The sequence below is a fragment of the Clupea harengus genome, chromosome 22 (genome assembly GCF_900700415.2).
Source record: "Clupea harengus chromosome 22, Ch_v2.0.2, whole genome shotgun sequence".
Taxonomy (NCBI): Eukaryota; Metazoa; Chordata; class Actinopteri; order Clupeiformes; family Clupeidae; genus Clupea; species Clupea harengus.
This window is the reverse complement of record NC_045173.1, coordinates 7,233,044-7,250,527: the sequence shown is the minus strand read 5'-3', so window position 1 is coordinate 7,250,527 and position 17,484 is coordinate 7,233,044. Positions and strand designations below refer to the sequence as shown.

At 42.1% G+C, this 17,484-nt stretch overlaps 1 protein-coding gene across 1 annotated transcript; it reads right to left on the bottom strand.

The window, feature by feature from the left end:
* Positions 1–3,348: 3,348 nt before the first annotated feature.
* On the bottom strand, positions 3,349–17,190 carry cpe (carboxypeptidase E). The gene is made up of 9 exons (XM_012831332.3): positions 16,721–17,190; positions 7,757–7,953; positions 6,973–7,140; positions 6,719–6,836; positions 5,976–6,158; positions 5,617–5,756; positions 5,375–5,474; positions 4,800–4,918; positions 3,349–4,655 (listed from the first exon to the last, which is right to left on the bottom strand). The coding sequence occupies exons 1-9, from the start codon at positions 16,977–16,979 to the stop codon at positions 4,557–4,559; spliced, it is 1,383 nt and encodes a 460-aa protein (XP_012686786.1). The 5' UTR covers positions 16,980–17,190; the 3' UTR covers positions 3,349–4,556.
* Positions 17,191–17,484: the final 294 nt, after the last annotated feature.

The window sequence follows — 17,484 nt, the reverse complement described above, 5'->3', positions numbered from 1 at the left end:
GGTAGAAAGGCTGAAGGGTTAGGAAGAAAAAAGAAACTCTGTATTTTTGTACACTGTGTGTCGTCACTGTATTCTCTCCCATCTTATGTACTGTATATCTTACATTTAAGTGATCATCGGCTGATATCTATACTCTAAGTTGTATTGAATCTGTGTTGGCAGATTGTAAGACTTTGCAACCTGAGTGGAAAATGAGGAGTTCCATGAAGACCACACCAGCAATGGGGATCTCTTCGAGCTTCAATCTACGAGCTCTTGTTTAGCACTTGTTTAGGACAACAATTCCAGCCCTGGTTACTTCCTTAAAAAGGAGGGCGATTTCAAGCCCTTTTTGTGCCACTTCAGTGTTCATCTCTGCAGTAGAGAGAAGACCAGGGAAGAATATTCTCCTGCCTGCATTTGTTTTGTCAGACATGGTATTGTTTATATTTTATCACACTAAATGTAAAAACATCCAAATATTTGTTGTTTAGTAATTATTAGTATTTAAGTATTTAAGTCTGTTGTTTTTCTTTTTCATAAAATAATTTCCTTGTATGGCATTAAAGTGAGGTACTGAATGAGACTGACTGTCCCTGTCACTTCGACATATCTCCAGATGACCTCACCATTGATTAATCTGCCCACTGTCAGGGAAGACAAGACAAGAGAGGGAACCAGTTCTCAGCAGAGAACAGAAATCAATAACTGAGTGAAACTTAGTTCTTACAACTCTGTGCGTATGCAATAACTACAGAAGTCTTTTAATGATGTTTACAAAGGTGAATATATTCTAAGATAGGAAATTATACCTTAGGTTGGTTGGAAAAGTTTGTGTCCTTCCACAATAATGGATTGTGAAGGTTTAATGCAGAGGATGTTTGTTTGTGGGTGCGTGTGTGTGTGTGTGTGTGTGTGTGTGTGTGTGTGTGTGTGTGTGTGTGTGTGTGTGTGTGTGTGTGTGTGTGTGTGTGTGTGTGTGTGTGTGTGTGTGTGTGTGTGTGTGTGTGTGTGTGTGTGTGTGTGTGTGTGTGTCTGTGTGTGTCTGTGTGTGTCTGTGTGCATGAGGTGATTTCAGGGAGCAGGTGTTCAGTAGGATGAGAGTCAAACTCAGCCTGCTGAAAATCAGACCAACTGGCTCTGTTGCCAAGGGCAGTCCTGCATCAGAGGTTAACACTGGCAAGACAAAAGCCAGCTCAGTGTAGAACAGACAAAATGCTTGGGTGCACAGAGAGACACACACACACACACACACAGATATACACACACACAGTTTTGTCACCTTTTGTTACACACTGTAAAGTCAGCTTAATTCACTGAACGGAATGACATTCTTCCTCTCATGCACACAGAGAGGCTAGCGTGATGGCATGGGGTCTGATGAAAGAGCGGAGAGGAGGACCACCCGTAAGAACAGAGCAGCAATAGAGATGAGAGAGAGAGAGAGATGAGAGAGAGAGAGATATAGAGAAGGAGAGAGAGAGATAGAGAAGGAGAGAGAGAGATTTGAAACAGGCCTTCAGTCAAAGCAAACCTTTCTCCCCTTCACACACACACAAACACACACAAACACATGATGTGCAAGAACTCTGGCAGAGACCCCCTCTCCTTCATTAGTGGTGACCTCTTTCTTTTTGTTTTTCGAATGCTATCGTTTTCCTCCTAGAGGGGAAGTTCTCCTCTCTTCAGGCTTGGCACAGAGATGAAACTAGAGATGAAATGCACTGATGGCCCGGCCGTCGGAGGCGGGCTGGACCCACATGCCCTCTTGTGAGATGACAGCAAGATGCCCTCCGGACCAGAAGACAAACAGATGATGAAATCACACCCACATGTGGGCCAGAGTGGAGCGGACGCACATGTGAGTCAGAGTGCCTTAATTACTCTGATGAATGCTAGAATACTAATGCACTGTTGGGAAGAGGCAGGCTTTCATGAAAAGATGGACTTTGTGGGTGTATGGGGAGATGTTGCGTGTGTGTGTACGCGCGCACACACACACACACACACATACACACACACACAAGCACACCATTAAACCAACTGCTCTAGCCTTAGCAGGTTACAGTAAATTGTCTTCATTTTTTCGAAGCTGGTCACTGCCCTCTAGTGTATAAATGTAATTAGCACCTCTCTCACAGCCTGAACAGAGACAGAAATATTGTTTTCTTTAGCTATTCGCTGTTCCTTCCCAGTTTGTGCTGTATATTGTTTACATTGTGCACAGCCAGTATTCTTGTGTTATAAACCAAGACGAAATGCTTGTGGTTACAATACTTTAATTCTGTGGGGAAGAAGGAAATGCAGTGTTCACCAATATGCTTGGTCTTTCGGTGCTCATTTTCTGCCTGGTTCATACCTTTAATTGAATTTGTTAACTTTTTTCCTGCACTAAAAATCTAAACAAATACACAAGAAAAAACCTGAAACATAATCGGACAAAAACGACAAAAAAGACATAGTGGATTTTTAGGCGTCTCGTAAGCGATTTTGGAGTTGACCACTACAAAGCTTATAACATATTGATCACAAAAAGTGACCTGATAAATATTTATTGCTAATTGGAGCAGTAAAGGGTGGTAGTATTGATCTGCAGAATAAGCAGTTATGTTAGTTTAGCACAGAGCCTCTCAGGGGACTTCTATTACAGAAGACTCTGCTTGTGTGTGGGAATGAGTACAGAACTTTTAAGCTGTGCCTTTTTCGCTGGTTTATGGCAGGGATTCCAAATTTGCGCCTCAGTGAAGCCTTTGGAAATCAAATGACCCTCTGGATGGCATCAGCATTATGGCGTATCACAATATTTTAAGAGATTATATATAATTTTCATCCTTTTTTGACAAACCTATGACAGCAACGGCGAACGGCAAGGGTATTTACCACCCCTCCATCATAGCTCCCTGCACCCAGTGTCATTCCTGAATTCTTCTTAGCAACCCAGAGGTATAGCACACATGTCACTTAGCAACCCAGAGGTATAGCACACATGCCACTTATGAACACAGTAATGACATAGTCGCACAAGATCAGAGCTAGGCCCCGATCACCATTAGAATGACCTCATCTTCATCACTATTACCATCCTACATATGACCTGGTTGACTTTCAGTAAATTTCATAGTCAGAGCATTTGAACAGACTAAGGCAGGGGTGTGTTTTATATAAGTGATCTAAACTGCCATTCTACCCTACTATGCAAAAGGTTAAAAAAAATGAAGTATCTGTCCGGGAGTTCCTCTAACCCTTTACTGAATATACAGAGACACGGTAGAGAAACGCCCCAACCAACTGGAGAGCTGGTTCTCCTCACGGGCAGCTCCACCGTCAGGCCTCTCCGGCCCAGAAGGATGACCACACCACAGGGCAGAGTGACAACAGAAAGGGAGGACTTTATTGTTCAAATCATCTCAGCTCATTTAATTTACATTCATGATCACTTGACTGGGTCACTGAATCCAAGTGCAGACGTCAGTGATGGATATCCATGGCAACAGTTCAGGTGATAGGACCATTTGGAGTAACATCAACTGCGGGGAGCAGTGGAAAACATGTCTGTATGCGTGGAAGTGTGTGCTTAGTGCGGTGCTCCCATGTGTGTATGATTGTAAATATTTAATACTTGAATACTCGGAAACTTGGGTATAATGGAATTGATAAAAACTGTTGGTATATAATTGTGCATGTCCATGTGTGTAAAACTGTGTGCATGTCATGGCTCTATGTTACATTGCTTGTGCAACTGATATAACCAACAACCACCAACCCTACGTACAGAGTGTTGAGGCTTAGCCTACTTGCTACTGTAATAAAATAACATGAATTACATTTGTGCTGCTGTATTCAAATTGGAAAGATACTGTTAAGTTTACAGTGTCATAATACAACATTAATGTCTATAATATATTTAACTTTAAATTCTAAATTCACTTTTAATAAGTTTTGTTTTCCTAATAGGTAGAAAGAAGGTGTGTGTGTGTTTGTGTGTTTGTACTGCACAGAATGTAGGAGATATGCAAGTATTGGTCATACTCTGTATGTGTATCGGAGTGTGTATGTAGTGTCTTTTGTACAAGCATCATTCATAATTATTATCATCTCTATAGCATACATTCAACACAACACAGTGTCCTGATTGATTATAGATGTGGTGACCATGATTACAGAAAACCTCACATGAACAAGGAAGAACACAACTTCACAAAGGAGGACAGTCTGCACCACATACTGCCTATAAGTGTGTTTGTGTGTGTGTGTGTGTCTGCCTGTGTGTGTGTGTGTGTGTGTGTGTGTGTGTGTGTGTGTAACATCAGTTTTTATAACCACAGTTGTGTGTTGGTTAATGTGTTTGCCTAGTTTAGGGCTGAGGCTGGTGTGCGATCCCACAAAACACACATAGGCAGCTTATACTTAGTACAATAACATTAAAGATAATCATTAAAAATAGAAATGAAAAGCCAAAGAAAAACGGTGCATTCTTTACAGCAAGTGAGCAGACATCCAGGAGACTAAGTATTTTACATCTCAATGGCTCACACCGCAGCAGCCAATCAGACGCGAGATATGCGGACCAAGCCCAATTAGAAGTTCAGTGTCTCTGACATCATCTTCCACCAGTCCATAAGCTCTTCCTTCTCCTCCTCTTTCCTCTCCTCGAGAGACTCCAGCTCAAAGTCCACCTGAAACAGGAACAAGAAGAAAGAGAGAGTGTAGACGATACAGAATGAAAACAAGATTCAAACTGCCACTGGTTTTTTTTTTCAATTAATTTCCTTATTTATTTTTGTCACCAGGCGTCGCCTGCATGTAAGTTGATAGTTTACCCGTGCAGCAGGACTGTAGGGAACGGCCACTTTCTTGATGACTGAGAGGTAGCCGGGAGCCGAGGCTGATACCTTGTAGTTTCCAGGAGCCAGAAGACGCCAGTAATCACCGTCCTTTGCTGAAAGGGAGAGGGGACAGAGTTAGTTAGTATTAGTATAGTTATTTAGTATATGAACACCAACAGAAATGGCATTAGTTAGCATTGTGTCACTGACATATAATATAATACCTGTATTGTCCACTAGAGGGCTAAATACACTTTCATTCATGTGAGCCCGTTTTGAAGTAAGAGAGATCAATCTTGTTGATAACAATTAAGCCATGGCCACTATTTATTAAGACTAAGGATCACCTTTGTTTGGGAAAATATGGGATGTTTCAAAGAATAATGGCTATTTATGGGTGGGAATGCAAAAGCTAAAGAAGACACTCAATTTACTTTATGTCCTGTCAAAAAGGTCTATGCTAGTAATATACACTGACTGGCAATAGTGGACTAGTTTGTACAGATGAATGGCATTTGATGAATGTGAAGTGTACTTCAGTAGGAGTGTGGTATGCTGTGAATATCCACCTGTGGCGAGGTCATGATCAATGCCCTCCACAGACACTGAGGCATTGGAGATTGGGTTACCCTGGAGGTCCCTCACGAAGCCAGCCACCCCACGGTGGACCTGCAGAGAAAATGTACATATGCATATGAAACAGAGGCTCACACACACACACACACACACACACACACACACACACACACACACACACACACACACAGAGACATATACATACTCATACTCATACAAACATCAGCACACACACCTGCTGTACGTAGCTGACTAGTGAGTCCTTGTTCTGCTCCCAGTAAAGCTTGAGTGTGTCCTCAGGAGGGAACTTGTCACAGCTCAGCTCCAGGGTGATCTCAAAGCAGTTACTGCTCAGGTAGTTAAAGTCCTGCATGCCTGCAGTCACATACAGATAGAATGGATCACTTATGGTTTGAATCAATGTCATGGCATGTCATGTCATAATAGCTTCCTGTCACATGGGTAGTATGAGCTTCAAGGAAGACCAATCAATTGTGAGATCTCACAATTGAATCAATTCAAATGTGTGATCTCACAATTGAATCAATTCAAATGTGTGAGTGTGAGTGTGAGTGTGATTAAAATAGTTCGTACCTCCAGGCACACTGTACCAGGCCCCTCCATTAGTGATGCCCTCCTTGAAGCTGGAGTCGTCGTCGTTCTTCCTGCATGGGGCGCGGTTGGGGTCCGACATCACTGGGTTAAGGCCGGAGTAAGCATGAGCCAAACTCTTGAAAGTAATATCATCGGGGCTCGCGCTGTACTCGTGTGTAGAACCTGAGAGAAAAACAAAGGAAGAAAGAAAGAAAGAAAGAACGGAAGGAAGGAAGGGAGGAAAGGAAAGGAAAACAGAAAGGAGAAAGTCATAAATTACTGGGAGAGCACATTTACACAACTCACCTGGGTCTTGGTATCTCTCATTTTAACAAGACTAACAAAACATGTGGAGAAACATTAAATCACACACACACACACACACACACACACACACACACACACACACACACACACACACACACACACACACTTTGTGTTAAGACCTCATCCACCTGCGCCAGCATCTGCTGTCCATTATTACTTCTCTATAAAGCTGTGTGTGGGGGCAGTGAGTCATCAAGCCACAACATGCTGTTAAGAAATCTGTAATAAGCCAGTGTAAAACTCCATAGAAATGTTGTGCACATACACACAAACACACACACGTATGCACATACACACACTCACAAATAAACACAACCACACGCACGCACATACACACAAACGTGCACACACACACACACACACACACACACAGAAGATTGTGCTTTAGTTGATGGGTGATGTCTGTCTGAACATACCACTGCGTGTCTCATCATAGGGGTAGTTGGCCACTACATCTCCTCCATGCAGGTTAGCAGACAGGACAAAGGGAATGTCCATGATCCAGTGAATGACAGATTTGGTCTCAGGAGCCAGCTGAAACACACACACACACACACACACACACACACACACACACACACACACACACACATACACACACCACATGACATTAAGACATGGCATCTCAAACCCAGGGCATCTTTCTCTGCTCCTTCATTCTTCCCCTCACCTTGGTGTTCTCATCTACAGCCTTCTTCATGTTCTCCAGCAGGTGGTTGTTGGGTCCTCCGTCCCTCTCGTTCATGTAGACAATGCGGTCCAGGTCAGGGAAGTTGCGATTCAGATCAATCCCCTGAGCATTACTTCGGCCCACAAACCAGTCCTTCATCTCACCTGGCTGCACACACACACACACACACACACACACACACACACACACACACACACACACACAGGGAGAGGGGAAATCAAGGTCAGGCAGAAGGGCACATAGTGCTGTTGTATGTGGAAGTTGTTGGTTTTCTTGTTAAGTTCAGGCAGTTAAGACTGATAGGTGAAAATTCACTCTTGTTATCTCAGGACTCCAGAGTTGCATATAAGTATATCACCTCTGGTCTAAACATGCTTTTGTACAAATGCAGACTAAGTGGCACCTAATAATCTAAGTTACACACACACACAGAAACACAGAAAAGGTATATATTAATACAAGGCACTTGATTAATATATTCTGAAGTCATTAACAGTGTTTCGAAATTATCTCCATCAAAGACACTACATTTCATATGAATTATCAGCAAATCAGGTCCATATTGTGCTTGTATGCATATTGTCATGAGTGTCTGTGGGTGTGCGCATGTGTGTCTATGGGCATGTGTGTGTATACACATGCAAATGTGCAAATGTGTAAATGTGTGTGTGTGTGTGTGTGTGTGTGTGTGTGTGTGTGTGTGTGTGTGTGTGTGTGTGTGTGTGTGTGTGTGTGTGTGTGTGCGTGTGTGTGTGAGAGTTACCTGGGAGGCAGCCTTCTCGAAGCCGTCAGGGTTCATGGAGGGCATGATGTGTATGCGTGTGGAGTGGATGAGGTTGATGATGGTGTCGTTGCCCTTCTGGTACTCATTGCACATGTACTGAGCCAGGTAGATCAGCAGCTCTCGGCCCACGGCCTCGTTCCCATGCATGTTCCCAATGTACTTAAACTCTGCCTCGCCTGCAATACACAAACACAGATGCAAAACACACTTAGAAAACGTTTTTTCACCACTGTAGACCACACACAGACACATATACCCACACACACATGCAGTAACGCACACAGACACGCTCACACACACACACACACACACACACCAAGCTACAACTGAATCATCCCAGGCATACTAGTCAGAAAACTAGCGGCACTAGGCCCCCATCTGCACCTGGATCAAGGACTTCCTCCCAAACTGTTAGACTTGGCCCCTCACCTCTCCTCCCCCATCACGCTCAGAACCAGATGTCCACACAGCTGTGTACGGAGCCCACTACTCTAATTCCTTGTACACTCCCTGTACTCCTACCCCCATCCCCCCCAACACATCATCAAATCTGCTGATGATACTCCTGTGATCGGAATCATCTAAGGAGATGATGAATCAGCTTACAAAGCTGAGGTACAGAAACTGTCAGTGTGGTGCTCAGACAACAATATGACCACAAAAACAAAAGACAATATTTTGGACCTCAGGAGGCGACGTGTACACCCAGCCCCACCTCACATCAATGGGGACTATGTGGAAAGCCCACATATGTGGTGACCTCTCCTGGTCTCAGCAGTCATCAAACAGGCACAGCAGCGGTTGCACTTCCTGAGAGTGCTCAGGAAAAACAACCTGGAGTGTAAGCTGCTGGTGGGCTTTTACCGCTCTACCATCGAAATGACCAAACTACCATATCGGCATGGTAACCCAGTTGCACTGCGGCAGACAAGTGAGGCCTCCAAAGACTAATTACAACAGCCAAAAAAAAAATCACTTGCTTCTCACTACTCTCTCTGGAAAAACATTGCCTGCTCCCGCTACCTCAGCAGGGCCAAACACATCAAAGACACATTACTCCCAGGCCATCACCTGTTTAATCTCCTGCCCTCTGGCAGGCGGTACAGGTCCTCAGGAGCAATGACCACATGTCTAAAGGACAGTTTTTTCCCAACGGCTATCAGCACGATATACTCACAAATGCACTAAAATGTAGAATATCAAATGTGCAATACTACTAGTTCAGTCACTTTATTCCATTTCAGTCACTTTATTCTTGTGTGTAAGACAATAATGTTACTTCTATTTATGCTCGGAGGATATGTAAGGACTGAGTAATATTACATAGTACCTCAGGGCTACTTATACTCCCTACCATTGCACGTGGAAATTGGAATGACAGTTCTCTTTTTTTTTATTCTTAATCTTTTATTTACTTTATTATATTTTTGTTGTTGTTATACGTTGTTCTTCATGTCACCAAGAGGAGCAGCATTCTACATTACGTTGTATGCAGAGCTATAAAATGACAATAAAGTTTCAGTAGAAATCTGAAATCACACATAAAAACATAACTGTGAGCGACGCAGGAGTTATTTTAAAAGCATAGGCTCAGGTTTGGCCAAGACCATGCTCAATGCCTTTGATGACAGTCATCACAGAAGTATTATTTGCCTGATGTAAGAGTGTCTGTGTTAGGGCCTGCAGTCCTCTGGACATGGCATTAGGTCTGTGGAGTAAGCAGCCAGGAAGTGTTAAGGCAATCAGGAGTCTAGAGGGTTCCAATCTGGCTTAAAATGGCAGAGGTCAAGGAGGATATTCTGAGAGTAGGGTGACCCTAATGTTTTCCATATACACCTATAAGTTGTTGAGCGTTGAGCATTTTCATGTGATTATTTATTTTTGATATAGTGACCAAGATTTCTTTCTAACCAGTGCCGGCCTTATATGATTATTTTATGTGTTATAGATTTGTGATCTTCATTTTTCATTACAGATTTGTTCCAATTTTTAAATATTTTTCAAGTCTGTTTTGAGACTCTTTGCAGTTATCACAATAAACTTTTTTACATGTTATCCTCGCTCTCGCCTCTTGATTTGATGGTGCAGAACACCTTTTGTGGGCTGTTCTTCATCACATGAAAGAGTCATATTAAACCAATAGAATGTGCTACTCTACGTCCAAAACTGAATTATGATTGGAATGGTAATCTCTGATCATTTATGGAATTGTTAGTCATCAACTGTCTTTTTTCTTCTCCCGAGAGGTGAGTAATAATTTCACATTTTCTCTGTGAAGAAAATACCGTGGGTGTGGAAACGCATGCAGACCACCTCATGTTGTAAACATATAACACCACAACGCATTAACAGACAGGATGCTCTGCGTACTGTGCAGGCAGATTTCTTATCTGTGGTGTCGGATGTGTAAGCGTATGGTTGATCCTATCCTGTCTTGTCTTGCTGTTAATCACTCCTGACCTGTTTCACACAGATAGTCATGCTCTTTATTTCCCTCTCTCTCTCTCAAACACACGTATAACACACACCTCTTCCCCTCCAGGTACCTGGGCTTAGGACAATCTGTCTCTCTCACAGTGCATTTTGTTGGATAAAAAGATAAAGATACGTAGATTTCAAGAACTCTGGCTTTGAAAAGGCATATGACATGTTACATTCTGTGTTCTTCCATTACATGAGTGGTTCACCATTTTGTTGAATAGCCTCTTTCAGAATTCCATCCTAGAAAGATGGAATGATGGAAAACATGAAGACATTACTGCCTGTTACATTACTACTGCATACTAATATGTGAATGTGTTGTTTCCATCATTTACTTACTCTTTCTGTTCTGTAAATAATCTGTTGCCCTCCTTTAATTAAGATGGGAGGGATGTGGTCTTCTGCACATAAAGCAATGCAAAACCAACATCTTGCCATCACTCACTCACACACACACACACACACACACACGCACACATATGCACACAGGGCAATCAACTCAAAGAGCTGAAAAAGCCAGCTGCAGAGCAGATGGAGGCGTTGTACTGCAGGGGACATCACGGCCCAGGGTAGCGTTATATGTGTCTCTCCCACTGTCAGCGTGGCTCTTTTTTACATTTATGTGGAAGTTGGACATGCAAACCTCTAGCGACATGTGTTTGCATACACAAACACACACACAGTGATAGATGGGTCGTTTCCATGCACACAGTTGAAGCCAGGGGAGGACGTGGACAATACATATACATTTCCCATGATTCAATGAGGCTGAAGCACCTAATTGACCAGCCATAAACAGCAGTAATGAGCCCAGCTCTAGAATGTGTGACACAAAAGAAAAAAAAAACCCATGTATGCCTTAAAATACACCAAGAACCAATCTTTTGTATTCTTAATAGGGCTGTGCATCTCACCCTTATAAGATGATCCCTAACGTGTAAAATGGCTACGATATCATTCCGGGACTATACATTTTAATACGGCACAATTCAGTGCAATTCCACGCAATTAAATGTGATGCGATACAATGCAATCTGATACAGTTGGTATCATTTGTTGAATTTAGACAGACAGACAGACAGACAAAAAAAAATGTATATGGCCACCGCTGCAGTGTTTTGGTATTTTATAGGGATGCACCGATACCGATACCAGTATCGGTGCCGATACTTCGTTAAAATACTCGTACTCGTACTCGTAGTTGAATTGCCGATACCAAGCACCGATACCACTCATCAGTATTTCACTGCATCAAACTGGCCGGGCTATGCTGACACAAAATGTGATTTATTGTCCTACCTGTCCCACCATTCTCTGCCAGACTAGTAAGTAGCTTATTTGCCGTCTTGTGTTGCATTTGCTTGATGTTTGACTGTGTTAGGAAAGTTTGTCATAGTGTCAAAGTATTTCAGTATACAGGTTTCGCTAAATTTAGCTGCTAGCATCTCGTTAGCGATTAGCAATTCCGTTGTGCTGCCTTAACGGCGATTTGGGCTCATTTTAAGATAAATGACGACGACAGGAGTAAGGCACAGTGTAAGATCTGCACTGCTACGGTGTCGAGGGGCGGAAAGGAAAGTACTCTGTTTAACACAAGCAATTTGATTAAACATCTGAAGACGCACCATAGTGCTAAGTACACAGAGTTCACTGATGCTAGTGGCGCAAGACCGAAGCAACCAATCTTAACTGACCTCTTGCAAAAGAAAAAAACGCGCACGCACACACAGAGAGAGAGAGGTAGAGAGAAAGACTGTGCCACATAGGTTAAGTGATTGTTTGTGTACTTGAGCAGGAGATTCTTCTGATCCTTTTGTAACTGAAATGTGCTCTTGTGCTAATCCAGTAATAGTTCTGTTCACTTTTTGTTAAGCAGACTGTGTTGTTAACTATGCAGCAAATTGAATTGCCTTTATCTGGTTATATTTGCATTTTGTCTAATGTGATGATATTGTCTGTTTGAAGGCTTTTTTTGTGTGTTAAAACCAGAAAGCTCTGTTTATTTTTGGCTTGGGATAGCCTTCTGTTAATTTTGTACTATAGGCTTGACATAATCTGCAGAGGATAAAATAAAATCTGCCTCCAAATGAATTGCACTTTCATGGAGACCAAATCTAAGAAGTATCGGTATCGGTACCGGCAAGTACACAAATAAAAATACTCGTACTCGTATCGGTTTGTAAAAAAGTGGTATCGTGCATCCCTAGTATTTTATCAAATTGTCATAAATATTTTTATAACAAATATCATGATACTACTTCAGGTAATAGAGACCACCCTTATTTCAAACCAATGACGTGCACACCCACACACACACACACACACACACACACACTCACACACTCACACACACACACACACACACACACACAGCGATATGGTGAATCATTCATTTCTCTGACGTCAATAGGGTCTTTTTCCAAACAAACACATACCGCCCTGTGATTGGAACACACAGCTATCCTTGGGCCTACAACACTAGATGGAGTACATTATATTAATGCATTAACAGAGATTCCCAAGCACAAACAGGGAGAGAGAGAGGGATAGAGAGAGAGAGAGAGAGAATGTAAAATGAATCCCCAAAATAAATCATCTTACATAAGACTGAAAAACAGCTCTCTCTCTCTCACAGACACAGAGAGAGAGAGAGAGAGAGAGAGAGAGAGAGAGAGAGAGCTGCACTTCCTAATGAATGTAGCTGGGGAAGTTCCTCATTAAGCATGACTTTTCACATTCAGTTCAAACGGTCACAAACATGCACACGCTTCACCATCACAGATAGTCCTACATCTGTTGTTTGCTTCCCTGGAGCTGGGAAAGCAGTATGGCTTGGATTTTCATTTTAATGAAGCAGGATAGTTCAAGGACAAAAGACTCCCAAACTACCTCAGAAAGAGAACAATAGATTTAGTAAAGTATTCAGACCCCCTCACTTTTTTCACATTTTGTCATGTTTATTTAAAAATCTTTTACATTTATTTTTCCCTTATCAACTTACACTCAATACCCCATACAAAAAAAGTGAAGAGGTCTGAATACCTTCTGAATGCACTGCATGTTCATTCTCTTATAAAAGACATAGCCTATAAGACACAGAGATGCTTAATCCCGGTCATAATGCACTGTAACATTAAACGTTAATGTTGTTTCATTGAATGTTGTGTAATTTCATTTCAACATTAAACTTCAATAATTGTACTGCTGCCCTGGACCAGCAGTGTGTGTGTTCATTTTAGGAGTGAGTAGTATTTTGGCATTATAGTTGTCTATATTACTTCATGCTACCACAAGAATTTTGCAATACCGCCAATACTGGGATATTTTTTAAACATAATACTGGGATAATTTATAAATAAAGCATACAAACTTCAGCTGTCAGAGAATTCCACATCAATTACTGGTAGTCTGCCTAAATATCTTGCTTACAATTACTGAATGAGTTAACTATGTAACTAGTAAACCGTGAAATCGTTTTAATTTAATCTGATTAATTACAACAGTGCCTAGATTTAAAGTGGAATGGAACATATTTTTGGCTGGTGGAAATGTTGGCGATGTTCCCAGCTTGCCATTGTAAACTATGGAAAGCTCGACAAAACAAAACTGCCTAGCAAACACCAGTAGGTGACACACACCCACACAGTAGCCTAACTTGCCTTCACAATGGCATGACATGCACCAGAACATCCCTCAAGCCTGAAAATGTCAACAGGCTGGTCTTCCTGACTACGAACTTTGAGGGCGATTTTGATGACTTTTCATTGAAGTTTTAGTTTCCTGTTTTTTTGCTTTCAGTCATCCAGAGGAACAGATGGTAATTGAGCTAGTAATTAGGGGCCTCATCATGATAATTGTTTTATCGTAACTGTTCAATTAGAAAAACTCTTTAAGCTATGTTTCATGTTTATAATGTTAATTAAAAATAGTTTTGATATCTTAATCTTCTTTACCTTCTTGTTTAAATAATAATACTTTTGAAATGCAAAATGTTGCTGCTTTTGCTACTAGAAAGATAAAATAGCATTAAGTGTATGAACTTCCGACGATAAATACTTGATATAATACTGATACCATCCACACAGTTGAAAATACTGTGATCAACATTTTTGTCTATATTGCCTAAACTTACTCCATCTCAATACTAAGTTATACCTAAGGCATAATGATGGTCCCCAACAAGAGGGTTATCCTTTATTTAAAAGAAATTGATGCGTCAAAGTGTGAAACATCACCATAAAGAATGTGCCATGTCTAACTCAATGAAAGGAAATCCTATGATTTTCATATTTTTCATGAAAGAATGACAGAGATGAATATTTAAAATGAGCCATCCACTATGAGCCTTAAATTCATTTCAGTTTACACGCTCATGTGTACTATCACCAGGCTTCAGTTAGCAAAACCAGTTTTTTTTCAGACCCATATATGTTGATATGTACATTCTTTGTTAGAACACACTTAGCTCACCTTCCACACCTCTTACCCCAGGCTAGGGCTGCATGTTTCTACATTCTCACTCTTCTGGCTAGTGAAATGTCAGGTGTTTCCCAAAAGGCTGTATCAGGTTCCAAGCAATGAAACCCAAACTCAAAACACACATAAAGCCAAGCTATCCATGTCCTGTGAAAATATGAGAATCATTCACCTCCAGCTGAATATACTTAATATCCATTCTGCCACCATGAGATATTTTAAACACTCTGTTAAGCGAGGCCAAATCAAAATAACACTGTGCAATACAAGTTTACGTGGATAAAGAATTAAGGCCTTTGCTTATATACATATATACACAATTAAATGAGTGTGTGTGTGTGTGTGTTTGTTTGCGTGTGTGGTTACACAGTGGGAACAGATGGCCTGTGCGAGACACAAGGCACTGCGCGCTTAAGTCCTCCTCACCCTCAGCCAACCACACGAGTGCACTGCACAGCCCCCAGCATAAGCCGATCTGTCACCACGGAAACGACTATTCCTGCCTCACCTCAGATTTCTCCACTACATTGTCTGCGATGGGTCAAAACACTGTGAAATTACATGCAGTATTAATACGTCACAATATTAGCCATCCTTCGGTTGGTTCTTTCATCATGGACATCTCTACCTATTTTTCTTTTGTGTGCCGCCACCACTGGGGAGCAGCTGGTTGCTCCTGGTAACAAGGCGGGGGCGCTTGCTGAAAGTCATCTGGTAGCAATAAAGGCTCCATCCTACCAGTGACTCACTCCCAATGCACACACACTCTCAAATGGGGTACTAACTGTGCTATTTTAGTTACACTTACCCCTCTACGGCACCCCCTAATTAACACACACACACACACACACACACACACACACACACACACACACACACACACACACACACACACACACACACAAACAAACATGACCGTAAGGGAACTCTACCCAATGCCTATTAGTCAACTAGTGAACATCAACTAAGTGGATATCAAATAATGAATCGATTAGTCTGCAGCGCTGTATTTGGGAACATGCAACTCCTCAGGCCAGAGGCTGAACCTCTTTTTTTGTCCCCTGAGCAGTTCCTTTTTGTCCTCTGGTCATTAATGATGACTAACAGAACTGGGAAAACTTTGATTTCACTGGGCCTGCAATTTGTAGTTTGAAGTTCTAGAAAGATCTGAAACTATGAACTGCATTCTCTCAATGAACTGCATTCTTTACGGACCAAACACCCATCAACATAATGTCATTCTGGGGGCTGATTGAGCACAGAATTAACTACACCAACTCTGTTCAAAAGGCCTATAGCTTTTCAATGTCCCCTACCTCTGCCCCCTACCTCCAGGCTTGGGATCTAGGGAGTGGGGTGGGGGGAGTGAGCAATCAAGGCCCTCTATTGATCTCTGGCACATAAACACTCACATCCTCTAATGTGTAAACAACATATGTTCGCTATCGTCACTTAACGTCTATTTATTTATAAATATAAATTGGATGTGATGTGTGGTTTAAACAAGCGGATGCGATCTATTAATCTTTTAGTTATTTAGTGCAAGCCAGTTATTTCTACCACGCAAAATGGCGACCATACTGACAGATCACTCTCTATCCTGCGCTTCAACATCTAATGTTACCTGTAGATATTCCTCCCTCTATTGTTTTGAGATAAAGATTTTCTCGCCCATTTTTTGAAAGTATGACCTTAATACGCACAGAGGAACACCAAAAACCGGAATCCATCTTATTAAGGTAACCTACACTGTCACTGCTACCTGACAGCTGTAAATGCGTGACTGACTTTAAACCTCCATTAGCAATAATGGTGGAATTGTGGTTTTGACAAAAAACAACAACAACAACAAAAAAAACAGGCAGTAGGAGTTAATTGTAATTATTTGGGCAGGGCTTTAATTTGACCGACCAGATGAACAGTCTACCATAATGCGCTGGTGGATCGCACCAGAAGATTCTCAGGAGTGTAGGTGGATTGACCGACCTGGTTCGTGAACTCCGGGGTTGTCAGACATCTCCAGGACCAGCAGCTCGCGCCCCTCAAAGCTTTCACCGATAGTGTAGATACGCGAGATGGAAGGACACTGCAACCAAACGGACACAAGCGCCTTTCGCATCTCGTCGTAGCGATGGTACTCGAACGAGATGCCGCCATCTCCACCCGAGCTACTTGGGGCTGCATCTGTGAACGCTGCCAGCCCAGCAAGAGCTCCGCAAAACACCACCGACAGGACCAATCTCATGTCGTCTCACCGTCTACTCCGTTGTTTGCCTTTTTTATGAAGGTTTTTCTCGTCGTCTGAAATGGTTTGTTTTCCCCACCGTTTTACTACTAATGTGCGTCGTGTCAGTAGTCGTGCGTAGCAGCAGTATGAGCGGATCAGAGATGATGACAATGCGCGTGCCCGCGTTTGACGCTACCTGTCTGCTTCTATAGAAGATCCCAGTGCCGACTGCAGAAGCGCGTCACCACTGACTAAAATCCTTGCTAGTGCGCAATCCCGTAAGGAGTGACACTGCATGCAGGGGCGTGGTCTGCCGTCGGCAAGGGATGGCACGGAGGAAAGATACTGAAGAAAAGGTAGACAGCTCGGGATCATAATCAGGAAAATACAGTAAAATCAAGAATACTAAAAAGAAATACATGGTTGCATGTGCGTTTAATGTACAGTCAGTTACTTTCTTACTGTTTTTTTTTTTATTTAGATGTTAAAAAAGTACGTAAACCGTTTCCATGGCCTGTGCAAA